Source organism: Somniosus microcephalus, chromosome 26 (genome assembly GCF_052327205.1).
Source record: "Somniosus microcephalus isolate GS21.2 chromosome 26, FLI_Smic_1.0, whole genome shotgun sequence".
NCBI lineage: Eukaryota > Metazoa > Chordata > Chondrichthyes > Squaliformes > Somniosidae > Somniosus > Somniosus microcephalus.
Window position 1 is genome coordinate 14,753,521 of NC_141012.1, and position 27,919 is coordinate 14,781,439.

Here is a 27,919-nt window from a genome sequence, read left to right on the forward strand (position 1 = left end):
AATGGCCTCCTTCTGCGCTGTGCTATTCTACAAATGCAAGTTGTTGTCTTGTTGAGTTGGGAGTTGCCTTTGGTCCTCCGCCGCAGAGGGCGCTGTGCGAGGAGGGTGACCGCGGGCAGCGCCCGGCTCTTAAAGGTGACGGTTTAACAGCCACCCTTTAATGATTTCGCCGACGTTTAATAAGCCGGCCGATGGGGAAGAAGAAGAAGATGGCGGCGGAGGCGGAGACGGAGACGGAAACGGAGACAGCGTTTTACTGCGAGGTTTGCAGGCTGACCTCCTTCGATGGCCGGCGGCATGTGTACGGGCTGAAGCACCAGGCGAGGCTCGGGGCGCTGCTCGGCCGCTTCTCGCACAAGGTGATGGAGGCGGGGGACCCAGCCTGTGGGCGAGAGCGGGGCTCCTGCAGCAGCGGCTGGGAGGGCTAGGCCTCACTTAAAGGCGCCGTGCCTCTGCATGAATAAATATGTGGCCAAAAAAAATAATGGTGGGTGGGGTGGGGCTTCTCCTGGACTGTCAGGGTTTTCATCCCAGTTTGTATAAACCACAACTAAATGAAAGAAAGAACTTACATTTATATAGTGCTTTACAGCCAATGAAGTACTTTTGAAGTGTAGTCCCTGTTGTAATGTAGAAAACGCGGCAGCCAAATTGTGCACAGCAAGCTCCCACAAGCAACGTGATAGAATCATAGAATGGTTACAGCACAGAAGGCAGACATTCGGCCCGTCGAGCCCATGCCGGCTCTCTGCAACAGCGCTTCAGCTAGTCCCACTCCCCCGCCCTTTCCCGGTAGCCCTGTAAATTGTTTTCCTTCAGGAACTTATCCAATTCGCTTTTGAAAGCCAAGATTGAATCTGCCTCCACCACCCTTTCAGGCAGTGCATTCCAGATCCTAACCATTCATTGCATTTAGAAAAACAAGTTTTTCCTCATGCCACCTTTGGTTCTTTTGCCAATCACCTTTAAATCTGTGTCCTCTGCTTCTCGACCCTTTCACCAATGGGAACAGTTTCTCTCTATCTACTCTGTCCAGACCCCTTATGATTTTGAACAGCTCTATCAAATCTCCTCTTAACTTTCTCTGCTCTAAGGAGAATATGTGATAATGGTTTTTTTTTAAGTGCCTTCACTTAAAAGTTCCACTTTTTTTAAATGAAAGTGTTGCACCTTTAAAAGAGTGTGTAAATATAATCCTATATACACACCCAGGGAAACAATTACTTTTAATTGTCCCCAATTTATACCTTGCAACTCACCTGGGAGGATGTTGGCTCACGTGACTCTCTCGATCATAGGCAATTGCCTATTAAAAGTCAACAATGTGCCCCCTTTTAAAGGGGCACAAACAATAAGGACTGTAACTTAAAACAAATTAAAAGGAACTTTAACAAATCAAATTAAAATTTTGTTTCTGGGGGTGATGACTCACTCCAGTCCCTCCGGTGCCCACTGGTCGCGGAAGGCCTCGAGCGTGTCGGTGGACACCGCGCGCTCCATGTCCACGGCCACCCGGGCGCGAACGTAACTGTGGGAGAGAAGCAGGCCAAGCGACCCCCACCTCGACCGCCCGCTGCCTGGACCTGTTGCTGTGTTGGTTCACCAGTGCCAACCCTGGAAAACTGCAGATTGCTCTATTGCAAACATTACAAGCTGCTGTGGATGTTGCAGGATCCCCACTGATAAATTGGGAGATTAATAATGTATATGAACTTCTCACAAAGGTACTGCATAGTCTTTGTTTTACATTTGTCAAAAAGGAATTTCATTTTCTTTCTATTTCTAACTCTTTCCTGCCCCCAATGGAATTGGTCAATTTTTTCCTCTGGTTTGGATTGTGATTGACATGCACGTGTCACTATTTGTCGTTGTATGATATGCTACCTGTAGATTGGCGTTGATGTGTAATCAGCTTAAAGACTTGCATGTAGATCGCGCTTTTCACGACCACTGGACGTCCCAAAGCGCTTTCCAGGCAACGGAATACTTTTTGAAGATAGTCACTGTTGTAATGCAGGAAATGCGGCAGCCAATTTACACGCAACAAGCTCCCACAAACAGCAATGCGATAATGACCAGATCATCTGTTTTAGTGATGTTGATTGCTTAGCTTGCGATATGCAAAATGACAACATCGACGAGGTACTCGAAACGTCAGTCCACTTGCGATCAATCCACTTGGCTTTGGAGGTGAGACTCCTACTTTTAAGGAATCTTACTCTTCTATCCCTACTTGATTTGCCGATTTCTTTTCACCTCCGGTTAAAATTTTCCTTTTTTCCTTCCTCTCTCCCCACCTCTCCTGAAGCCATTGACTTCTTGCTGGTGTCTCGTCCACGCAAGGCAGTTGCTGAGATCAGCTTACTCGGCACAGACTGCGGAATGATATTCGGATCTTCCTCATTTCTATGGCTCGGCCATTGATTTGATAAACTCACCGAGCCATCGGTTCAGAAGATTTCAATCTCGTGTGATGGCTGATCGGGCAGAGTCACCACAGCTCCCACACCTTTATCAGAGTCTCTCTGAAACGGGCCACTGAGAGTTGTGTGAGACACAATGCTGTGACTCAGCTAAAACTGGCAATTCAGTGTGTGTGTGCACTTACTGTGGGTGGGAGTTCAAGTCCAACTCCAGAGATTTGAGCACAAAAATCTAGGCTGACACTCCAGTGCAGTACTGAGGGAAGGCTGCACTGTCGGAAGTGCTGTCTTTCGGATGAAGAGCAGGGGAGTTATCCCCGGTGTCCTGGCCAATATTTATCCCTCAATCAACATCACCAAAACCGATTATCTGGTCATTATCACATTGCTGTTTGTGGGAGCTTGCTGTGCGCAATTGGCTGCCGCATTTCCTACATTACAACAGTGACTACACTTCAAAACTACTGCATTGGCTGTAAAGCGCTTTGGGACGTCCGGTGGTCGTGAAAGTCGCTATATAAATGCAAGTCTTTTAAAGGGAATAGGCAAGTTTGTGGTAGGATCACTGGTGTTGCAATTATACTATCATCAATACAGCCCCAAAAAAACAATTGTAGCTCATAGAAACATAGAAGATAGGAGCAGGAGCAGGCCATTCGGCCCCTCGAGCCTGCTCCGCCATTCAATGAGATCATGGCTGATCATCCAAATTCAGTACCCTGTCCCTGCCTTCTCCCCATATCCCTTGATCCCTTTAGCCTCAAGAAATATATCCAACTCTTTTTTGAATATATTTAATGAACTGGCCTCCACCGCCCTCTGTGGCAGAGAATTCCACAGGTTCACCACTCTCTGGGTGAAGAAATTCCTCCTCATTTCTGTCCTAAATGGCTTACCCCTTATCCTTAGACTGTAGGAGTCTACGCACTCCTAGCAAAAAATACTGAACTCGGAGAGGTTCAACAGAAAAGGTTTAATTGTTGAGACTGCATGTTGAACACAAAATGGCGTCAGAGCCTACACCAAGTCTGACTGCCTTTCATCAGTCCACAGCTTCGACTGCTCCACCCCCACTCTGGGCTTAACTATGTTGCAGATCGAGTTTCTTAAAGGTGTGATCCTTCTTAAAGGCATGACGCCTGATTTATAGTCTACAGACCGAAAAGCGGATTGTGTCCTTTCTGTGGTTGGTACGCCACACAGCTCCCCCCCAGAATCTGCTAGTAGGGAGTGTACGAACCGGCGTGGCGGCTTGATGGCACAGCCGGAACGGCTCTTGGTGGTTGGTGTCGGGAGCGGGGCGGTCGGACGCGTCGGGCTCTTAGGCGGTCTGCCCCGCGGTGGGGGTTGGCCCACTTGAACGGGTTCGTCGGGCTCTAGGTGCGCCAGCTTGAGCCGGTCGACCGACACCTTGTCAGTTCTGCCGCCCACTTCGAGGAGGAAGAACTTGTTCCCCGTCTGGAGTACCTTGTAGGGTCCGTCGTATGGGGGCCGTAGAGGTCCTCGGTGGGCGTCATGGCGCACGAAAACAAATTTGGCCATGTGCAGGCTAGGTGATACACGGGTTGCTGGTTCGCCGTGCCGGCCGGTGGGTACCGGAGCGAACCGTTGTGCTCGGTTGGCGAAAGCGCAGCGTTGCTGGTCAGCTGACCAGGGGGTCGTGGCGGTGGGCAGGAACTCTCCGGGTACGCGCAGCGGCTGGCCGTACACGAGTTCCGCCGCCGAGGCTTGCAGGTCTTCCTTGACCGCGGAGCGTAGGCCAAGTAGCACCCACGGGAGGCGGTCGATCCAAGCCTCGTCCTCGAGGCTGGCGCGGAGGGACGCCTTCATGGACCTGTGGAATCGCTCGCACAGTCCGTTGGCTTGGGGGTGGTAAGCCGTGGTGCGGTGAACGGCCACCCCGAGGTTTCGGGCGATGGCGGCCCACAGATCAGAGGTGAACTGCGGGCCTCTATCCGATGTCATGTCGGAGGGGACGCCGAACCGAGCGACCCAGGTACCGATGAACGCCCTCGCGATGTCGGCGGTGGTGGTGGACGTCAGTGGAATGGCCTCGGGCCAGCGGGTGGTATGGTCCACGATTGTCAGCAGGTGCGTGTGACCTTGTGATCCTTCTTAAAGGCATGACGCCTGATTTATAGCCTACGGACCGAAAAGCGGATTGTGTCCTTTCTGTGGTCGGTACGCCACAAGACTATGACCCCTGGTTCTGGACTCCCCGGCCATCAGAAACATCCTTTCTGCATCTAGCCTGTCCAGACCTGACAGAATTTTATAGGTTTCGATGAGATCCCCTCTCAATCTTCTAAACTCCAGTGAGTATAAGCCCAATCGACACAATCTCTCCTCATATGTCATTCCTGCCATCCCAGGTATCAGCCTGGTGAATCTTCGCTGCACTCCCTCCATGGCAAGAACGTCCTTCCTCAGGTAAGGTGACCAAAACTGCGCACACTACTCAAGGTGCGGTCTCACCAAGGCCCTGTACAACTTCAGCAAGACATCCTTGTTCTTGTACTCGAACCCTCTTGCTACGAAGGCCAACATACCATTTGCCGCCTTAACCGCCTGCTGCACCTGCATGCTTACCTTCAGCGACTGGTGCACAATAACACCCAGGTCTCTTTGCACTTCCCCTTCTCCCAATCTATTGCCATTCAAATAATAATCTGCCTTCCTGTTTTTGCCACCAAAGTGGATAACCTCACATTTATCCACATTATAGTGCATTTGCCATGTTTCTGCCCAATCACCCAACCTGTCCAAATCGTACTGGAGTTTCACGACATCCTCCTCACAGCTTACCCTCCCACCCAGCTTTGTGTCGTCTGCAAATTTGGAGATATTACATCCAATTCCCTCGTCCAGATCATTAATATATATTGTGAACAGCTGGGGTCCTAGGACCGATCCTTGCGGTACCCCACTAGTCACTGCCTGCCACTCGGAAAACGACCCGTTTATTCCAACTCTTTGCTTTCTGTCCGCCAACCAGTTCTCTATCCAAGTCAGTACCTTACCACCAATCCCATGTGCCTTAATTTTGCACGCTAATCTCTTATGTGGGACCTTATCGAAAGCCTTCTGAAAGTCCAAATACACTACATCCACTGGTTCTCCCTTGTCTATTTTACCAGTTACATCCTCAAAAAATTCCAGTAGATTAGTCAAGCACGATTTACCTTTTGTAAATCCATGTTGATTTTGTCCGATCCTGTCACTGCTTTCCAAGTGCTCTATTACATCTTTTATAATGGACTCTAGCATTTTCCCCACTACCGATGTCAGGCTTACCGGTCTATAATTCCCCGCTTTTTCTCTACCACCTTTTTTGAATAGTGGGGTAACATTAGCTACCCTCCAATCCATGGGTACTGTTCCAGAGTCTATCGAGTTCTGGAAGATGACCAGCAACAGTATCTTTAAGAACTTGAGCACTGTTTGTTGGCAATTTAAGTCAGATACAGAAGGGCATACAGTGCTTGATTTTTTTTCCTATATAACAAATGTTGGACTGATGCCTCCATGTTGCTGTTTATCATGTGTTTTGGGAAAAAAAACACAATTCCCAATTGTTCTGATGTCTGGTTTTCATTCTGTTCAGTGATATCAGCTAAGAGTAGAAATTGGACCATTGCCTACAGGTGGCACATGCCACAGGCCTTTAGTCAGGCTCAGCCATTCACTCTCTCTAACATTCAGAAGATCATCAAAACCACCGCTTTTACTGTTCAGATTATAATTGATAAATATTATCCCAGAGCTTACAGAAAGAAGTGACCTCGATGCCTTGCCAAGCTGAGGGTTTTGTAAGACATAATTGCACACTTCACTTACATTTGGGACAATAGTTTACCACTTTGCCTGAAATTGTTTTACACTATATTCTGCTCTTAATTTGAATATTCTTGATTGGAATTGTTGGTTATTTGAAATTGTGCAGAAAACACCTTCTGTGGTGCTTTGTTAAAATTGCAATTGTGTAATTTGATTTTTTTAAACTTCCCCAAGAATAGTCTGTGTCAGCTGTGGCTCAGTGGGCAGCACCCTCGCCTCTGAATCAGAAGGTTGTGGGATCAAGTCCCACTCCAGAGACTTGAGTGGAAAAAATCTAGGCTGACTCTCCAGTGTATTACTGAGGGAGTGCTTCACTGTCGGAGGTGCCGTCTTTCAGATGAGACGTTAAACCGAGGTCCCGGCTGCGCTCTCGGGTGGACGTAAAAGATCCCATGGCCACCATTTTGAAGAAAAGCAGGGGAGTTATCCCCGGTGTCCTGGCCAATATTTATCCCTCAATCAACATAACAAACACAGATTATCTGGTGATTACCCGGCTCGTGTGGAGCATAACCGCCGGCATAGATTGGTTGGGCCGAATGGTTTGTTTCTGTGCCGTACATTCAAATAATCCTATGTTATCACATTGCTGTTTGTGGGAGCTTGCTTTCCTATATTACAACAGTGACTACACTTCAAAAAAGTACTTCATTGACTGTACAACGCTTTTGAGACGTTCGGTGGTCATGGAAGGCGCTATATAAATGCAAGTCTGTCTTTCTTTCATTGTGAGGATGGTGACATTCCTGCAAGCTCCATCTTCCACGTACTTCAAACAATTTGCACCCAGTTACAAAGATTATTATTCACCCTTGTGCCTACTGAATGTAGGTCAACAAAATCTATTCTCATTAACTGATAGAGAATAGCACAGTGTTATAATTTGAGCTCACTCCAGGTATTCTCTTGTGTCTGATGTAAAAGTCCATTTTCATAGGCAAGCCCTCATCCATATGAACTGAAATGTGCCCTTGTGCATGAAGTCATAGAAACATAGAAACATAAAAGATAGGAGCAGGAGTAGGCCATTCAGCCCTTCGAGCCTGCTCCGCCATTCAACGAGATCATGGCTGATCATCCAAACCCTAGCACCCGGTCCCTACACCGACAGCCATCCCACCCAAGCCCTATCCCCGTAACCCCACGTATTTAATCCCCCCTAACACTAAGGGTCAATTTTTTTTTATCATCGCCAATCAACCTAACCCGCACGTCTTTGGACTGTGGGAGGAAACCGGAGCACCCGGAGAAAACCCACGCAAACACGGGGAGAATGTGCAAACTCCACACAGACAGTCACCCGAGGCCGGATTTGAATGTGGGACAGCAGGCCATTGGGTGAACAATGAATTGTTGTTACTATTCATCCTTTACTGTTGAGATCCCAAATGATTTCATGGGTACGTAATCAGGTGTTCAGCATCTCTTTGACTGACTGCAACCGCCACACTGACGATAATAAGAAGAACAACAACAACTTGTATTTATATAATGTAGTAAAAAGTCCCAAGGTGCGTTATCAAACATAAGGAGACATTAGGGCAGAGCTTGGTCAAAGGGGTAGGGTTTAAGGAGCGTCTTAAAGGGGGAAAGAGGCAGAGATTTAGGGAGGGAATTCCAGAGCTTAGGGCCAAGGCAGTGGAAGGCACGGCCGCCAATGGTTGAGCGATTAAACAACTACAGATCAAGTTTATGAAGAGGTAAACTGTATGGCTCGTGATGGGCATGAAGCTCCACCCTGGGCTCCATAATGCTCTTGCCGCTTCCATACATAGGTACAGGAGGAGGCCATTCAGCCCCTCAAGCCTGTTCTGCCATTCAATTAGATCATAGCTGTATCAACTCCTGCCTTGGTTCAGTAACCCTACATACCCTTGCCTAACAAAAATCTACCAATCTCAGTTTTGACATTTTCAATTGACCCAGCCTCAATAGCTTTTTGGGGGAGAGAGTTCCAGATTTCTACTACCCTTTGTGTGAAGAAGTGCTTCCTGACATCACCCCTGAAATGCCTAGCTCTAATTTTAATATTATGCCCCCTTGTTCTGGACTCCCCCACCGGAGGAAATAGTTTCTCTATCCTATCAAATCCTTTAATCATCTTAAACCTCTCAATTGGATGACCCCTTACTCTTCTATACTCATTCATCCCCACCTCTGCTTATTTCAAGCTGGTTATCGGAGATGTTTAGTGAGATAAAGGGAGGGATGCTTGTCTCAAAAAAACTGCACTTAAATTAAGAACATGGCAGTAAGGTACTTACCAGGCTTTCAAAAATGCCATCGTTCATGTTTGTTTTTGTAAAAGTTGTAAATCTGATGAGTACAATGTCGAAGTTCACCAAAGCAACGATGGTCCATCTAAAAGTGGTTCCTGTTGCTCCCCAGGTTGAAGAAGCTCAGAAGGTTCTCAAAGAAGTGAAAGTGGAGAAATATGACTTCACGAAGCATGAACAGAGCTTCTGGTGCTACTGCTGCAAGGGGGACGTGAAGAAACACGTCACCAACGGGAGCCTCGCGGTGCTGTACGGGGGGCTGCTGGAACACTTTGTAAGGTACTGGAGCAGGGGCAGGGGCAAACACCTCTTTCCCCACTTTATGCCATTATAGAATAAAGAGTTCCCTGCCCCAGTCAAGGAAAATTCCAGTGGTCACTACATGGAAAAAAATGTTGCGCTGGTTGCCCTGCTTTTTTTTGTTATTCATTCATGGGATGTGGGCATCACTGGCAAGGTTGGCATTTATTGCCCATCCCTAATTGCCCTTGAGAAGGTGGTGGTGAGCCGCCGCCTTGAACCGCTGCAGTCCATGTGAAACATAGAAACATAGAAGATAGGAGCAGGAGTAGGCCATACGGCCCCTCGAGCCTGCTCCACCATTTAATGAGGTCATGGCTGATCATCCAAATTCAGTACCCTGTCCCTGCTTTCTCCCCATATCCCTTGATCCCCTTAGCCTTATGTGGTGAAGGTACTCCCACAGTGCTGTTAGGGAGGGAGTTCCAGGGTATTAACCCAGCGACGATTTCCAAGTCAGGATGGTGTGTGACTTGGAGGGGAACTTGGAGGTGATGCTTTGCAACAAAATAGGAAGCACTAGTATCTGAATTGATCTGATTGTCCTTCAGATGCTAATTTTTTTTACTTTCTTGCGTAGCTCAGAACACTTGAAGCAAACCAACAAATTCTGGTGGGAAATCAAGGCAGACATTAAACTGAAAGACAAGTTTCTACTGTCGGGAGAGGCTTATGAGAAGTAAGTGGTGGATTTCAACTCTGCAGTCGGACGCTGTATTGTATAGATCGGTAGCAACAAAAGCAAACGGATAATTTTGTGCGCTCACAGACACTTACTCCATATTTTCTAAAGGGGTTGCATTTCAATGATATGTCTGTTTCTGCTATATCATTGCACATTCAACCTCCTTTTGAGTTCATTTCCAGCACGTGCTGAATGTCCTGTGCTCACGGGGTAGAAAGCGTTGCTGCACAGGTTAGAGCAGGACACACAATATGGAATGGGTAAGCCTGGGTCCGACTGGTGCACCTCCAGCAGCTGGTCACAGAGCAGCAGCGGCAGAGGTCTGAGTGGTTATGGAATGTCACATGGCCTAAAAGGACGAATGCGACCCATTTTGAAATACAGTCCCACACTATTGCTCAACACACTGTTCATAAAAACATAAGAATTAGGAGCAGGAGTAGGCCATACGGCCCCTCGAGCCTGTTCCGCCATTCAGTAAGATCATGGCTGATCTTCGACCTCAACTCCACTTTCCCGCCCCATCCCCATATCCCTTGATTCCCCTCGAGTCCAAAAATCGATTGATCTCCGCCTTGAATATACTAAATGACTCCGCATCCACAGCCCTTTGTGGTAGAAAATTCCAAAGATTCACAGTGATTGGAGAACAGATACGACCAATGTTCCCTTTAAGCTGCACAGTGCTGCAGCGATCCTGCGCAGCACTCCAGGGATCCCGTGCGGCGCTCCAGGGATCCCGTGCAGCTGGTGAGCCAGCTTTCAAATTGCAAAAAATGCGCATGCGCGGACTTTTGAATAGGCCAGCCCAAATAAAACTGCAGGGAACATTGGCTACGACCATATGAAAATGTCAGGCAGCTAGTCCATTAAACCTGTCCCATACAGTCATGCTACAGCCAAGCATCATGATCTGCAATGATCCCTACCCACCACCAGCTATGTAATCTGGAAGAGGCAAAAAAAAACTCCTTTTTTTTGAAAAAAGGCCAATTTGGTGATACAGGAAACTTTCTGTTATCCGGCATGGACGGGACCGACGTGGTGCCGGTTCATCAACAATTCCGGAGCTCAGAGCTCCGTATAAAGCAACAAACCCTGTTGCTGCTTCAGAACAATCGGCACAAGTTGCAAGCGTCTCTGTAGCTTAGCAACAGCTGCAGCTACACCCTTGCACAGCAACAAATGGAGTAAAAAAAAAGTAATAAGTTACCTGAACCTACTCCTGAATTTTGCTGGTTAACCGACATTTCCGGTTATTTAGGGGCCGGTTAATCGAAAGTTTCCTGTAATAGGAATTCCATGAAATTACTCTCCAAGCTCACAAATGACTTCCAGGAGACCACAGTGAACGTAAGGCATGCGACCCAACAACCCACCTACCTTCTGTACGCAGTGATACCAATCTCAGGAACTCGTCCAGCTCCCATTTGAACGCCTGCCGCAAATCCACGAGCCGGGAACCTGTTATGTTTTCCCATATGATGCTCTCGGAGGGAGATGTGGACTGATTCCAGCACACTTTTTTTTTTTAAATAGAGGTTTGGGGCAAGTTGCCTACCTGCTTCCTTAATTGGGGACATGCCCATTGGAGTCCAATTAGAAAGGAAGAAAAATACACTTCAAAATGAGATGAAAAAATCTTTTTTTTTTCCCCCAGTTTTTCAGAATTCTCTTTTCACTGTCTATTTCATTAAGGTTCAAAATAGCTGTCACAAAGGCAGTGGAAAACTATGAAGAGAAGGAGGATGAATATATTAAACAGGTATGTGTAGATTAAATTGGTGTAAATGAAATGCAGTGTTACCATTAAGGTGTCAACTGTGGCTCAGTTGGTAGCGCACTCTCTGAGTCAGTAGGCTGTGGGATCAAGTCTCACTCCAGAGACCATGGCACTATTCGAAGAGCAGAGGCATTCTCCCAATTTTTATCCCTCAACCAACACAGCGTCGGCGGGAATCTCGAGCGGCAGAGCGGGGCTATAAAAGTCCCAGAGACCCAGGTAAGGCCTCAGTGTGTCAGCGGGAACTCAGCGGCAGAGCGGGGCTATAAAAGTCCGAGACACCAGGTAAGGCCTCAGTGTGTCGGCGGGAAACTCGAGCGGCAGAGCGGGGCTATAAAAGGCTCCAGAGACCAGGTAAGGCCTCAGAGCGTCGGCGGGAAACTCGAGCGGCAGAGCGGGGCTATAAAAGGCTCCAGAGACCAGGTAAGGCCTCAGAGCGTCGGCGGGAAACTCGAGCGGCAGAGCGGGGCTATAAAAGGCTGTAGAGAGGGCTTTAAACTAACTAGTGGGGGGGAGGTTCCTAGAGAGCAAATAATAAAAATGACAACAGAGAAGGTCATAGACTTAGGTAGCAGTGGGGAAATTAAAAACCAGAGCGTGTCAGGAAGGGGCAGAAGGTACGGAGTAAAAGGTAAAGTAATAAAAAGGGCAAAAGCAGGAACTAAATGTCACAAAACATCTTTGAAAGTTCTCTATCTGAATGCACGTAGCATTCGTAACAAAATAGACGAGTTAATGGCACAAATAACTACATATGGGTATGATCTTGTGGCCATTACAGAAACATGGCTGCAGGGTGACAATGCCTGGGAATTAAACATACCAGGTTATTTAACGATCAGGAAGGACAGGCAGGAAAGAAGGGGAGGTGGGGTGGCTATGTTAATAAAGGAAGGAATCACTGTAATACAGAGAAATGATATTGGGTCAAAAGATCAGGATAATGAAACAGTTTGGGTGGAGGTAAGGAATAATAAGGGGAAAAAAACACTAGTGGATGTAGTCTATAGGCCTCCGAACAGTTGCAACTCTGTTGGATGGAGTATCAATCAGGAAATAGTTGAGGCTTGTAATAAGGGAACATCTATAATTATGGGGGATTTTAACTATCATATTAATTGGACAAATCAAATTGGGCAGGGCTGCCTTGAGGATGAGTTCATTGAGTGTATTAGGGATGGGTTTCTTGAGCAGTATGTAACTGAACCGACCAGGGGGCAAGCAACCTTAGATCTGGTCCTGTGTAACGAGACAGGATTAATTAAAAATGTCCTAGTAAAGGATCCCCTTGGAATGAGTGACCATAACATGGTTGAATTCCATATTCAATTAGAGGGTGAGAAGGTTGGATCTCAAACAAGCGTGCTAAGCTTGAATAAAGGAGACTATGAAGGTATGAGAGTGGAATTGAGTAGAGTGGATTGGGAAAATAGATTAAAGGGTAAGACGATACATGATCAGTGGTGTACATTTAAGGAGTTATTTTACAACTTCCAAAAAAAATATATTCCACTGAGAAGAAAAGGGTGTAAAAGAAAAGACAGCCATCCGTGGCTAAGTAAAGAAATTAAGGATAGTATTCGAATAAAAACAAGGGCATATAAGGTAGCCAAATCTAGTGGGAGGATAGAGGATTGGGAAAACTATAAAAGACAGCAAAAAATAACAAAAAGATTGATTAAGAAAGGGAAGATAGATTATGAAAGTAAATTAGCAAAAAATATAAAAACGGATAGTAAGAGTTTTTATAGTTATATTAGAAGAAAAAGGGTGGCTAAAGTAAATGTTGGTCCCTTAGAGGATGAGACCGGGAAATTAATGGTGGGAAATATGGAGATGGCAAAAACACAATGAATATTTTATATCAGTCTTTACAGTAGAAGACACTAAGAATATCCCAACACTGGACAAACAGGGGGCTAAAGGGGGGGAGGAGCTAAACACGATCAAAATCACTAAGGAAGTGGTACTCGGTAAAATAATGGGACTCAAAGCGGATAAACCACCTGGACCTGATGGCTTACATCCTAGGGTCTTGAGGGAAGTGGCGGTAGGGATTGTGGATGCATTGGTAATAATTTTCCAAAACTCCCTGGACTCAGCAAAGGTCCCGGCAGACTGGAAAACTGCTAATGTAACACCCTTATTTAAAAAGGGCAGTAGACAGAAGGCTGGAAACTATAGACCGGTTAGCCTAACATCTGTGGTAGGTAAAATTTTGGAGTCCATTATTAAGGAGACAGTAACAGGACATTTGGATAATCATAATTTAATAGAACAAAGTCAGCATGGTTTTATGAAGGGGAAGTCATGTTTGACAAATTTGCTGGAGTTCTTTGAGGAAGTAACATATAGGGTGGATAAAGGGGAACCAGTGGACGTAGTGTATTTAGACTTCCAAAAGGCATTTGACAAGGTGCCACACAAAAGATTATTGCTTAAGATAAAAAATCACAGGATTGGGGGTAATATTCTGGCATGGATAGAGGATTGGCTATCTAACAGAAGGCAGAGAGTTGGGATAAATGGTTCATTCTCAGACTGGCAATCAGTAACTAGTGGTGTTCCGCAGGGGTCAGTGCTGGGTCCCCAACTCTTTACAATCTATATTAACGATTTGGAGGAGGGGACCGAGTGTAACACATCAAAGTTTGCAGATGATACTAAGATGGGAGGGAAAGTAGTGAGTGAGGAGGACATAAAAAACCTTCAAGGGGACATAGACAGGCTAAGTAAGTGGGCAGAGATTTGGCAGATGGAATACAATACTGGAAAGTGTGAGGTTATGCACTTTGGCAGGAAAAATCGTAGAGCAAATTATTATCTTAATGGCAAGAAACTGGAAAGTACTGAAGTACAAAGGGATCTGGGGGTCCTGGTGCACGAAACTCAAAAGGTTAGTATGCAGGTGCAGCAAGTGATTAAGAAGGCCAATCGAATGTTGGCTTTCATTGATAGGGGGATAGAATATAAAAATAGGGAGGTATTGCTTCAGTTGTACAAGGTATTGGTGAGACCGCACCTGGAATACTGCGTACAGTTTTGGTGTCCATACTTAAGAAAGGACATACTTGCTCTCGAGTCAGTATGAGGAGAGGTTGAGTAGATTGGGACTCTACTCATTGGAGTTCAGAAGAATGAGAGGCGATCTTATTGAAACATATAAGATTGTGAAGGGGTTGGATCGGGTGGATGTGGGGAGGATGTTCCCGATGATGGGTGAAACTAGAACTAGGGGGCATAGTCTTAGAATAAGGGGCTGCTCTTTCAAAACTGAGATGAGGAGGAACTACTTCACTCAAGAGGGTGGTAGGTCCATGGAATATGCTGCCCCAAAAAGCTGTAGAAGCTACATCATTACATAAATTTAAAACAGAAATAGACAGTTTCCTAGAAGTAAAGGGAATTAAGGGTTACGGGGAGCGGGCAGGAATTTGGACATGAGTCTAGGTTTGGATCGGTCATGGCCCTGTGGGTAGCGGAGCGGGCCCAGGGGCCGTGTAGCCTGATCCTGCTCCTATTTCGTGTGTCTAATTCTGTTAGATTCAGGAGATGGTTCTGTGATAGTGGATTGGCGGTTAGGATCAGATCAGCCATGATCTTATTGAATGGCGGAGCAGGCTCGAGGGGCCGATTGGCCTACTCCTGCTCCTATTTCTTATGTTCTTATGTATGTTCTTATAAAAACAGATTATCTGCTTATTATCTCATTGCTGTTTGTGGGAGCTTACTGTGCACAAATTGGCTACTATGTTTCCTTCACTACAACAGTGACCACTTCAAAAGTACTTACAGGAAACTTTGGTTTATCCGGAGGTTATATGACCGGAATACTCGATCTAACGGCAAAAATCAGGAGCCGTTTTTTTAGTTCTCGTTACTTTTTTTTCCCCAGTCAGGCACTGCAAGGTCTGTAGCTATAGCAACAGCTTCAGCTAGAGACGCTTGCAGCTGCAGCAGACTGTTTAGAAGCTGTTGCTAAGCAACAGTGTTTGTTGTCAGATATGGAGATGAAAACCTCCGTATGCTTCAACTTTAACTTTGTATGTCCGGCAGTTTTGATAGATCGGCAACAGCTCGGTCCCGTCGGTGCCGGATATCACAAAGTTTCCTGTAATTGGCTGTAATGCACTTGAAGCTGTAATGGGCGCTATATAAATGCAAGTCTTTTTTTCATTACTTCACGTCTTGCACATCTCAGTTACATTGTTGTAGGGTCTGGAGTGCTGCTGCGTGGAGCCTCCCCAAAATGAGGGATGGGAAGATTTGTAGGAACACCATCAGGCTTGTCCATGTAACGCCTAGTAGCCTGTATAGATTGAGGTTTAGAAGTTGCCTTGCCTGCCTGCACTCAACTACAGGAGGTGCATGGCTGGGGGAGACAAAATAGGAGCGGGCTTGGGTGGAACACAATTTTAGTTTATGAAGGAGAAGGAGGTTGATTGTTGTAATAAAACTATATCAAAGAATCGGTAGCCTCTCTTTCTCAACCATTTAAAGCAATTGGATTCATGCATACTGTAAACCCTCATGGTGCATGTATTTGTTTTTTTGGAGGAGAAAATCTAATGGTGTTATTCAAATAAAATCAGTGACTACTGATGGAATGTAGAGGTATATTTTACAACCAGTGCTGTTTAGCGAGCTTGTACTAAAATCCTCTATGCTTTTTGTAGCACTGGTGTTAACCCATTTATGGATCTAATACGGGAACATCTTGTGCCTTCCTAATGTGGAGGATGTGCAAGGGACAGTCTCGGTTATTGTTCCAAAGAAGATCTGCCTGACATTTGACTAAGACACTATGGTTGAAATCACACTGATATTGTGAATAAAGATGTTAATGTATTTGTAGGAATTCCTTTGTCTGCTCGTTTAACAAAGGGGTTAACCTACAATCTTATTTTAAACAGATTAATGTTTTCATGCAGATAGTGGCATTTAAACAAACCCGTTAATGTGTTTGTTACCAATTATGCATTGTGTAAGTGTTCGTGCTCCATTTTTTTAACAGGTTGTAAAGGCAGGCCTGTTTTTTTTCCTCTCTGCTCCTGTTTAATAGATTCCATTGTGCCTCTTGACTTTTTCACTCCAGTAATGTGATTTTTACTTTTGTAATTTTGTGGGTTCTTTGTGTAGGAAGCAGAATATATTCGAGAAGTGGAACGGAGGAGACAAGAGGTGGTGCAGGCTGCCTTTGAGGTTGGTTTTACCTGGATGAGCCTGAACAGTATCCATGGCAACCGTTGTGTTTTACACCAACTGATCTATATATTACACACTGATTCTGAAAGATCTAAATTCGTCTGCCTTGATGGTTTGCTGTTTAAGGCAGTGTATAGTTAAGCCATAGAAAGGCCACAAATTTGATTCCTGATGTGCTGTTTTAGCTAATTTCAGTGAGGGCAATGCTAGTGTGGCTATAGTTGGCCTTGGGTGCACTTGCGTTAGAGGGGGAAGTCCGAAAACTAGGATTCTTGCTGTCGATCACGATCCAACAACCCTTCCTACTTTTCCTCTCTTTTTTCCCCCTCCACTTGAAGTGCTCATGTGTTGATATTGCGTGAGGACAGGATTTGGCTTGGCTAGGCTCTGATTGGTCCCACCAGGGGCCTACCAACATTCACTGTCAAAGCTCGCAGAAACTTAGCTACTTGGGTGAGGTAGCGGAGTGTGAGTGGCAACAGTGGGATGTATCCCAGCCAGAACTGGGGTCTTCAGAGAGGGAAGTGGGGTTTTTTTTAATTAAAAAATGTGAAGTGATGCTGTGTTTTTCACTTTATTCAAACCAAACAGGCCCAAACTAAGAAAACTCCTATCTAAAGCAACAGCCTTAACTCCCACAGAACAGGATCATAGAGTTGACTTTTTGTTTTGAAAAGTAGAGCAGTTACATGCAGTAGTGTCCCTAAAATAAGTTTCCATTAATGTATGAACACTTCACTCCCACTTGTAGTTTTGCTATTCATCTGATTTATAATTTTTGGCTTTCATGTACACAGCGGAGGATATCATCCCAACTTAAATTTCTCTATTCTGTAGAAGGTTATAGGAAATGAGCAGAGAAATGAGATTCAAGTAAATGGCTCCAGTTCAGTGGGCCGAATGGCCTCACCCTGTGCTCTACGTCCTATGGTTCCATTTTGTTCAAGGAAATCTCTGAATCTGCAAACAGAATTGCATTCCTCCAAACCTGGTTAGACCCAGACCTCAGCTGTGCGTTCAAAGGCAAATTATGGTGTTCCTGCTGGAATAAGGGATTCAATGTATTGGGCGCAGTAAAGATGGATGGTGAGTAAAACATTAGAGGGACCCATGCAATAAACAGACTGATTATTAATCCCTCATTACAATTGGAAAATTGGCTCCTAAACTTCATTTTAATAAGGGTGGGTATATTCTGAGTTTTTGACCTGTGTCTTTTTAAGAAAATTGAACATCTTTGTCTGACTGTATCCCAGAACGAGTCTGTGCCTTAAGGGGAGGGGGAAATGAGGATATTTTAAACTGTGAATTAAAATTTTATATATACAAATTATATTTTCCAGCGGGTACATTTTTTCTCTCACTCCAGTTCACTATTGGGAATAATATAAAACAGATCCTCTGCTTTAGATGTTTATAAAGAAAATGGACAGAGTAAATCTATCCATTGCAATACAGTAATTCCACAAAGCAGACATTATTTACTTTGGTTGTAATGGTTTGTCACCAATATTTGGTATAGTGTACTACCCAATTCATGTAAATATTTCCTAGACTAGCACATTCGAGGCCAGTCTTTTTAATATAGGAAACCATGACGCAACATAGAAACATAGAAGATAGGAGCAGGAGTAGGCCATTCGGCCCCTTGAGCCTGCTCCGCCATTCAATGAGATCATGGTTGATCATCCAAATTCAGTACCTGGTCCCTGCTTTCTCCCCATACCCCTTGATCCCTTTAGCCTTAAGGAATATATCCAACTCCTTCTTGAATATATTTAATGTATTGGCCTCTACTGCCTTCTGTGGTAGAGAATTCCACAGGTTCACCACTCTTTGGGTGAAGAAATTCCTCCTCATTTCTGTCCTAAATGGCCTACCCCTTATCCTTAGACTGTGACCCCTGGTTCTGGACTCCCCGACCATCGGGAACATCCTTCCTGCATCTAGTCTGTCCAGTCCTGTCAGAATTTTATAAGTTTCAATGAGATATGAAGATATTTGGAAATTTAGAAATATTGATTTGTTTTTAAAGTGTTTGTTTCTCTTTCCTTTCCCCCCCCCCCCCCCACCCACTGGGTTAGGGGGGGTCTACGAATTTCCATTTCAGGCAGTCACTGTTGCGATGTGGTTGAAGCAGGGCGAGCTAGCCTCTGTCCACTGCCTCATTCTAAAGCGGAGGACATTCCCTCTATTTATGTTGTCTATAAGTGAGGGAAGCATTAACCATGCATCAGACAGCCTTGTAACATGGGAAGGACGTGACTGCTGTACCCAGCCCCGAGATCTGCCTATGCAGGTGAGGAGAATGAGGGTTTACAGCAGCGAGTCCATTGCCCAAATAGTGCAGGGGGAGCTCACGCAAAGCAAAGTAGAATGTATTGCGGATTATGTCCTATTCACCAAGATCACCCTAATCTTAGAAAACAAGACTTGTGAAAATATTAATTGTGTTGGCCATTGGAGTTGAACACCTGGAAGCTGCACAGCCTTGTTACAAAGCATTTTACAGATGAATATTTGGTTGCTTATGCACCTCTATTGCAATAGTTATGTTGATGCTGTATTTTAAACTTTAAGAAAAAAAGTGTTGATTTTTCCTGAATCAAAACCAGCCACAGGCAGAGCGGAATTCTCTCGAAGAACTCCCAGCGTTTGCAATCGATCACTGTGAGAGGTAAGAGAAAGGGGCTTTCATTTATTAAATCTATACTGGTGCGCTGCAGAAATGTTTAAATATCATCACAACAGCCAGTCCTACTAGTGACACTTCAGTTTATGTGCCATTTTCACTAAGAGCAGAAGCTGGATTTGCTTTCATTACAGCAAAAGAGGTTGGGTGATTTGATAGAGGTGTACAAGATTATGACGGGTTTGGATAGGCTAGACGGGGAAAGGCTGTTCCCACTAGTTGATGGTATAAGGACTAGGGGACACAGATTTAAGGTTTTGGGCAAGAGATACGCGGGGGGGGGGGGGGGGGATGTGAGGAAAAACTTTTTTACGCAGCGAGTGGTGAGGACCTGGAACTCGCTGCCGACGGAAGTGGTGGAAGCGGAGACACTCAATGTTTTCAAGGGGAGACTGGATAGGCACTTGTGGGAAATAAACCTGCAGGGCTACGGGGATAGAGCGGGGGAATGGGACTGACTGGCTTGCTCTACAGAGAGCCAGCACGGACTGGATGGGCCAAATGGCCTCCTTCTGTGACTCTATGACTGGCTTCAGTGTTCCTGGGCTGGGGAGAGGAAAGAATCTGCCTGCGTTCCCACTCCTGATTGCTATCCATTGACCACTGTTGCAAAGTGCATATATGTGAATGTTGAGCACGGGCAGGTTCAGGCTCTTTGAATGTGGGAGATCACACAGAACATTCATTATCAAGACTCTCACATGAAGACTGACCAGGTATTGGATGACACTAAGCTAACTCTGGTAGCTGGCTCTGGTGGGACCCTACCTCGGCGAGAGTTGCATAAATCGAGAGGCATTGCTGTAATTTTAACAGTTTGTCCCACATCCCTGAATATCTCCCTCTGTCTCTAGTTCCTGGAGAACATGTTCCTTTGCATTTGCAAGTCCTCCCCGTGCTCTTATTATGATGTGTAATCTGGGAGGCCAAAGCTCTCACTGTTACCTGAAACTCAACTAGTGGGTGAGTCTTAAAAGACTGATATAGAAAGTCACAGAAACAAAGAAGATAGGAGCAGGAGTAGGCCATTCAATGAGATCATGGCTAATCATCCAAATTCAGTACCCTGATCCTGCCTTCTCTCCATATCCCTTTAGCCTTAAGAAATATATCTAACTCCTTCTTGAATATATTTAATGAATTGGCCTCTACTGCCTTCTGTGGTAGAGAATTCCACAGGTTCACCACTCTCTGGGTGAAGAAATTCCTCCGCATCTCTGTCCTAAATGGCTTACCCCTTATCCTTAGACTGTGACCCCTGGTTCTGGACTCCCCGACCATCGGGAACATCCTTCCAGCATCTAGTCTGTCTAGTCCTGTTAGAATTTTATAAGTTTCGATGAGATCCCTTCTCATTCTTCTAAAGTCATTATCAAACCCCATAGTGTTGCTCCATGTTGGAAAATTAACATGTGGCACCATGGATGTAGGCTTGTGTGCGTTTCTCCTCCTCCCCCACTGCTGTATGCAGCTGCTGAGCCGGAAGCCAGATGTTTTCGACAGGGAAAGCGGCAATTGGAAAGAGTCACGGTCACGTGCACCCCAGCAGCTGGCTGGAGAGTGGCATTGGCAGATAGAGACCCGGGGTCAGGTTATTCATCCTTTCACTTACAGGAGTCTCTGGCCTCTGGCAGGTCTTCTCTTCCAACAGCTGGTTTTTGCAGTGGCATTATCAGAATCTGGTCTTATTCACAGATACAGGTGCAGCCACTGGAGGGTGGAGGGGTTTCAGATTGTGTTTTATATCGTCCCCACCCCGAGTTGTTTTTTTTTGGCATGTATTTTCTTTCCTTTCTTCCCATCCCTCCCTTCAAATCTTGGATCTGTCCTCTTTAGTTTCTTCCTTCCCCCATTATTTGCGATTGTGCCATTGACCTCAGCTAATGGATGGTAGGGGAGAGTCGAGAGAAGTCACTCGTATAATGTCTTGCCCACAGCAGAGAAATGCAGTGCATTATAGTGAAACGCCAACCCCAACTTCATATTTGATTTATTTTGTTTGTGTGTGTTTAGGCAGGGTTTCATATTAAACGAACACTGTCACTGACATTCAAATATAAAGCAGGCAGTTTCCAGAGAGCCAGTGACATCGGAGAGCCACATTTTCATGGATCCCGTCGGCTGCTGGCAGTCTCTCCGCTTACCTTTTTAATGGTAAAATCTTCTCTTCCAGGAACGGTAGTTAAACAGGGGAGGGTGGCACTTAACTAAAGCTATCTCCAAGTACCTGCTGTTCAGTAGACTCTTATGTTCTTATTCAGTACTCGGCCATGATACGCACAGGCAAACCTGTTAACTATTTGATTCAGATCCTGCAGCAGTCACTGCATAAAAGGATTGAAAGGAATTAATGTAAAATGCACCTTTTTAAAGAGTTATTTTCTCCCTCCCCCTCCCCCCCACCATTCAGCAACCGAGTGGCCAGGTGTGTATCCTGCTCCTCGCCTCTGCCAGTGCTAATCATGAACTAACCATTGAAACAACCCTGACTCTCATCTCCTCTGGCTAAATCCCAGGCTCCCACTTCATTGGGATCCAGTATGATTTGGGCAGAAGCATGGCAGATGCAGTATAATGTGGATAAATGCGAGGTTATCCACTTTGGTGGCAAAAACAGGAAGGCAGATTATTATCTGAACGGCAATAGATTGGGAGAAGGGGAAGTGCAACGAGACCTGGGTGTCCTTGTGCACCAGTCGCTGAAGGTAAGCATGCAAGTGCAGCAGGCGGTTAAGAAGGCAAATGGTATGTTGGCCGATTCGAGTACAAGAACAAGGATGTCTTGCTGCAGTTGTGCAGGGCCTTGGTGAGACCACACCTTGAGTATTGTGTGCAGTTTTGGTCGCCTTATCTGAGGAAGGATGTTCTTGCCATGGAGGGAGTGCAGCGAAGATTCACCAGATTGATACCTGGGATGGCAGGAATGACGTATGAGGAGAGATTGGGTCAATTGGGCTTATATTGGGCTGGAGTTCAGAAGAATGAGAGGGGATCTCATTGAAACTTATAAAATTATGACAGGACTGGACAGACTAGATGCAGGAAGGATGTTCCTGATGGCCAGGGAGTCCAGAACCAGGGGGTCACAGTCTAAGGATAAGGGGTAAGCCATTAAGAACAGAGATGAGGAGGAATTTCTTCACCCAGAGAGTGGTGAACCTGTGGAATTCTCTACCACAGAAGACAGTAGAGGCCAATTCATTAAATATATTCAAGAAGGAGTTAGATATATTCCTTAAGGCTAAAGGGATCAAGGGATATGGGGAGAAAGCAGGGACAGGGTACTGAATTTGGATGATCAGCCATGATCGCATTGAATGGCGGAACAGGCTCGAGGGGCCGAATGGCCTACTCCTGCTCCTATCTTCTATGTTTCTATTCCTTCCTGACCAAGTCAAACTTCCCTAATTGGAGTCATTGGCACAAAGGCAAATCTTGATTAACAGCGCTGAAGATGAAAAGGTGTTGGAAAGGGGAACATTCTGAAACCAGCGACTGCTAGGAAGTTTTCTTCTTCCAGCGTAAAACTGCAGGTGGGAAGACCCACTGTGAACATCTGGTAACACCATGAATTCCAGAGGGTTAAGGAGAAGTAGTGAAAGTAAAAATGCTGTTTCGGTCTTAAGTTCCCAATCTAAACGGTGCAGCAGACTGACACACTAATATGTCTGGTGCCATGGTGGAGTGAGAATATAGGCTCACGGTTTTTCTTTCCCTGTGCGTTGAATTGTCAAGTGTAGTCAGCCTGCTGTTGCTTAGGCCACAGAGCCCTGAGAGTATGTTGTCTACTACCCCTGCAGGTAGACCATGGTTCAGAGGAGAGATAGATTCATGCTCCCAAAGAAAATTTGATCCCGATTGTTTGTTTGTTTATTTCAGTTAAGGAAAAAAACATGCATTTTACAGAAACCATTCAGCTAATTCTGTTGTTTCTCTGCAAGTCGTGGTGTTAGTACCTATAGCACTGAAGAGATGGAACCTGGACCGAGTGGAGTAAATTTCCCTCACCGCTCTGGTGATCTGACAAACGGACAAACCTTGACTTTTGTTGGTGACCAGGTGATGTGTGAATATATAGTGTGGGACTGCTTTGCTGAAGTGTCAAAATGTGTTTTAGGTGCATGGCAATATTATACGTCGCAGTCAAATTCATTAAAATGGAAGGAAAGCGCTATCTGCAATGTTACTGCACCCCTGATTACTTGCACGGTGAACTGAGAGTGAATTGCTCTCGAGTTTGCAGCAGGTTTGGAGAGAAAATTTGCACCGGCTCTTCCAACTCGACTTGCACTTTCTGAAGCCTTGTGGCATTTCAAGGCTGCTTTGCTGCAGGAAAGAGTTCGGAGCTGAACTGCCGAGGCTTGCGTTGGAGCTGCAGTTCCGAGTGTGATCGGGAGTCAGCTGGATTGTGTAACGCCATTTTTGTGTAACTCCAACTTTCCTGACATTTAAGTCCCTTGCCTTAGAATTTATTTGTTATATATAATGTGATTTTAATAAATCTGAGCAATACAGTTGTATTTACATAGTGCTTATGGTGTTGAAATATCTTCAAACACTACATAATTGCTTTTGGAGTGAAGTGATTACTGTCGTAAGTAAACATGATGTAGCTGACCCTTGCAGCCTGGTCAGATGAGTATATGAGAGTACCAATACCGTATTAACATTTACCTAAACATTCTATTTATTTTTTTTAAAGAATTGTGCATTTTTATTTAGATTTAATAAATTCAAAGTAAACTTTCAGAAGATGTAAATATACCAGTTTGGTTTGTTAGGATTTACAATTAATGTTTCACTGACTTTTTCTACAGTTCCAGATATCCAAACCAGAAACTGGGAATATTCACACAGGTGAAGATGTTACATTGTGTGGGTTTTCAGTGTGTAATGTAAAGACTGATTTTCAAATGGGATTTGGGCAAAAGATGATTATGTAAGTGTTCTATGTTGTGGGACGGGGGCGGTGCTGTCGCCAGTGAACGAACATTTCCATGTGGAGTACTAAGAGACTGGTGTAGTGACTCGAATATCACACTTGGGTGAAAGCTGCGGTTTAACATGCAGTCTTACTGTGGAATGTATTATCACCCATCAGTGCTACATTTATAGTACTGTAAAATCTGGTGAATAAATTTCACCTTTAATGTTTTTGTGATGGAGATTGTGTAGAAGCCACACATAGGTGTACCCTATAGATTCAAAAATGTATATTTTTGGTGTACAATATTTGCAGAAACATGAATACTTTTCTACAAACAGTTACCCTAACACATGTAAAATTAGACCTTTTTTATATTTGTTCAAATGTTCATTCTGCAGTTGAGGGCGTCACTGCAAGGCCAGCATTTACACCTTGAGCCGCTGTGCTCCGTGTGGTGTAGGTACTCCCACAGTTTCCACCCAAGAGAATGGCAGCATATTCCCGGACTTCCATATAACTGATGTGAGAGAGGATAACGCACCTGCTGGGTCTTTAATTGTGCACATCATAAAGTTATAAATTACCCTTCCAGCCTAACTGTAAATCATTTCTCATTTAAATTCTTCCATTTAAAATTGTAGTTCAGTTTCCTCCCAAGAATTTTCAGGATCATTGGTGGGAGGGTGGGGTAATCTTGGTGGCTATCTGCATCTTCACTTTCTTTGATTATTCTACAAAATCTCAAATTGCAAACCTGTTTGGGCTTTGTGAAGGAAATTAGCCCAGATTCTTTTGTACAAGATGCTGTTTTTTTAGGTAAGTATTGTCATTTTTATTTTTCTCAGCAATAAGCAATACATGTATCAGAATTAAAACTGGAGCAAAACGTATTCTGATGAAGACCACGCTCTAGTGATTATACCCATGTCGCCAACTAATAATCTTTATGTCTGTCCTCAGGTGCTATTCCACCCTGGCTTATCAATGAGGAAGCTCCAGACACTACACCAAAACCGATAGGACCATCTTATGAGGAGTTTATCCAACAGAGTATGTGTTTGATATTCTGACTGGCCATTTAGTTACAATGAGTGGAGATGTCATGGAATCATAATGTTACTGCACTGAAAACAACAATTTCCATTTATATAGCGCCTTTAACATAGAGAAACGCTGTTTCACAGGAGTATCGAGCAAAATTTGACTCCGAGCCACATGAAATACGGGTAGCAGTTTTGGGTGATCACAAATTTAAAACGACTATTTATCCCATCAAATCTGCGCCTGTATTTTTCTCCACGTTAACTACCTAATCTAATCCCATTCTGCTGCTTGTTCCTGTACCGTATAATATTCCTCTCTTTAAGAGTTTGTAGACCGTTTAACAAGTTTGTGGCAATAAATGGCACATTCTAACCATTTAAAAAAATGTTTGAACCTCCCTTTAATTCTTTATTTTAAATTTATGCCCAGGTCACACTTTTGCTGACCGTGGAAAACAATCTAGCAATATTTCTGTTAACACTTCATTTCAAATACCTTGCATAAGAGCATAGGGATTTGGGGTTTAGGTTTCACATTTCCAAGACCACAAAGTAGGTAATGGACTAGTGGGTTTTAGGGCAAGAAGCATAGAATATAAAAGATGTAATAGTGAAACTATATAAAACCATAGTAATAGTGTGTTCCAACATAGAGGATGTAGCACAGATTCACTCGGATGCTGCCTGGTATGAGGAAATACAAATATGAAGACCTGAATATTTGAACGGTTTTCATTAGAAGAGACAATACAAGGTGATTTGATGGAAGGGTTTAAAATGAAGGATGGGGAATAGGGTGGATGAAAAGACTATTTCTAGTGGTTGAGGTCTAGAATGGAAGGAGATGTAAGATACAAATGTGAGATTTGCAACAAAGGACAATTTTTAAGAGGGTTCTGGTGCGAGGCTGTGAACTGCACTACTGAATTAATTAAAACAGACCATGTCAACATTTAACAAGTTGAATAGGTGGTTGAAGGAGTATAAAGGAACAGGGCAGGCATATGGGATTTGGACTACTGCTAATAGAGGACAAATACCAACATGGACTGGGTAGGCCAAAGAGCCTCTTTACATTTGTATTTCTATTAAATCCTTTTGAAGATGAGAGTTGAACTTAACCACCTTACAGCCAACTTTGAGCTGGGTATTATGAATTAACTTTTTGGCTGGATACTTGTACAGTTAAATCCTTCAGGCATTCAAGATTTGTTTTTATTATAGAAGAGAAAGAGAAACTGAAGAAACTTCCTCCGAATAGAGTCGGTGCAAATTTCAACCACGCGTCAGAAACGGATGACTCCTGGTTACCTTCGTTTGGCCGGGTGTGGAATGATGGCAGGAGGTGGCAGTCCAGGTTAGAGATGGTCTTATTCTTAATTTGCAGCCCTGGCCCCACAATGCAGGGTAATGGACTCTCTCGTACCTCCCAGTGTAATACAGGAAACTTTTTTAAAAATCTGACACGGACGGGACCGACGTGGTGCCGGTTCATAAAAAATTCCGGATAACCGAACGCTATAGTAAAAGATAGAGCTCTGTATAAAAGCAACAAACCCTGTTGCTGAACAGCTTCAAAACAATGGCCACAAGTTGCAAGCGTCTCTGTAGCTTAGCAACAGCTGTAGCCACACCCGTGCACAGCAACACATGGAGGAAGGCAAGTAATAAAACTTACCTGAACCTACTCCTGAATTTTGCCAGTTAACTGAGATTTCCGGTTATTTAGGTGCCGGTAAATCTAAAGTTTCCTGTAGATCAAATTTAGAATCAATGTATTTCTCCAGTCGCTCCCTAACTTGCTTCTGTAACCATATTCCTGACTCTAGCCTCCTTTTCCACACCGCCTTCTCAAATCCAATCACCGACCAAGCTTTTGTTCACCTAACATTCCTCCAAAGGCTTGGTTCTTTCCTTTTCTTTGGCGGTTTGGGATGTTTTTCCCCAAAGTCATTGTTTCCTTCCTAGTTGAAACTCAAGTGAATGGAAAAACTCTAGCCTGAACATTTGACTTAAGCATTGTCTACCTCCTTGAAGTGACCATTTTCCCCTCCATTTTGTAGGTATCAGTTCAGGTTAGAGGAGGGCAAAAAAGAAAATGGGAAAAGGAAACGAGAAGACCGGCAGAGCCGTTCCAGGAAATGAATCTGGGGAGATACTTCAACGGAGAGGAAAATGGTTGAGATTTCTTGTGCTTCAAAAAAACTGACCCTTAAATGTTCACAATACTTGTATTCATTCATACTTTGTATAAATTGTTGCACTGAAATATTGTATATTTTTGATGAGTAAATTAGGTAAACAGTAAATCTGACTTTACAACGTTCCCCGTGGGCTGCATTGTTCGATGTGGCTTGTTTCTTTCAATGCGTGGTATTTCCAGATTGCCGTGTGCAACTTTGAGGAAACATTGCTGTTAACTATTTCTTTATAGTAATCCGGTTACCTAGCCAGGTTTGCATCCTTCACTAGTGGTGTAGTTGTAGGGTAAACCAGACGGCTGCCTCTTGTCCATTTATAAGCATCATCCTACCCAACTTATGAATAACTTTCTCCATTTCTGAAAGGATGTGAATTTTTTGGCCACTGGCCTTAAAATATTTGTAAACAAAATCCCATTGGAAAAAATGGATTTGTCTGCATAGTTCATTTAAACTAGCCATAATGTATTAGAAAGCTTTCAATGTAATAAATACCTTATACTGACATGGAATTGAATGTTATTTGACGGTTGTGACCTCCATCCTT

General features: G+C 44.4%; 1 protein-coding gene across 2 annotated transcripts; it reads left to right on the top strand.

The window, feature by feature from the left end:
- The first annotated feature begins 176 nt into the window (after positions 1–176).
- Positions 177–27,877, top strand: cenatac (centrosomal AT-AC splicing factor). Of its 2 annotated transcripts, none has more exons than XM_085967876.1 (11): positions 177–359; positions 8,649–8,815; positions 9,417–9,515; positions 11,220–11,286; positions 16,444–16,506; positions 19,125–19,186; positions 23,143–23,260; positions 24,019–24,058; positions 25,089–25,178; positions 26,396–26,528; positions 27,235–27,877. In XM_085967876.1, the coding sequence occupies exons 1-11, from the start codon at positions 192–194 to the stop codon at positions 27,314–27,316; spliced, it is 1,089 nt and encodes a 362-aa protein (XP_085824002.1). In that variant the 5' UTR covers positions 177–191; the 3' UTR covers positions 27,317–27,877. The 2 variants fall into 2 exon arrangements, with proteins under 2 accessions (XP_085824002.1, XP_085824003.1); XM_085967877.1 differs by having other exon boundaries at positions 177–263.
- Positions 27,878–27,919: the final 42 nt, after the last annotated feature.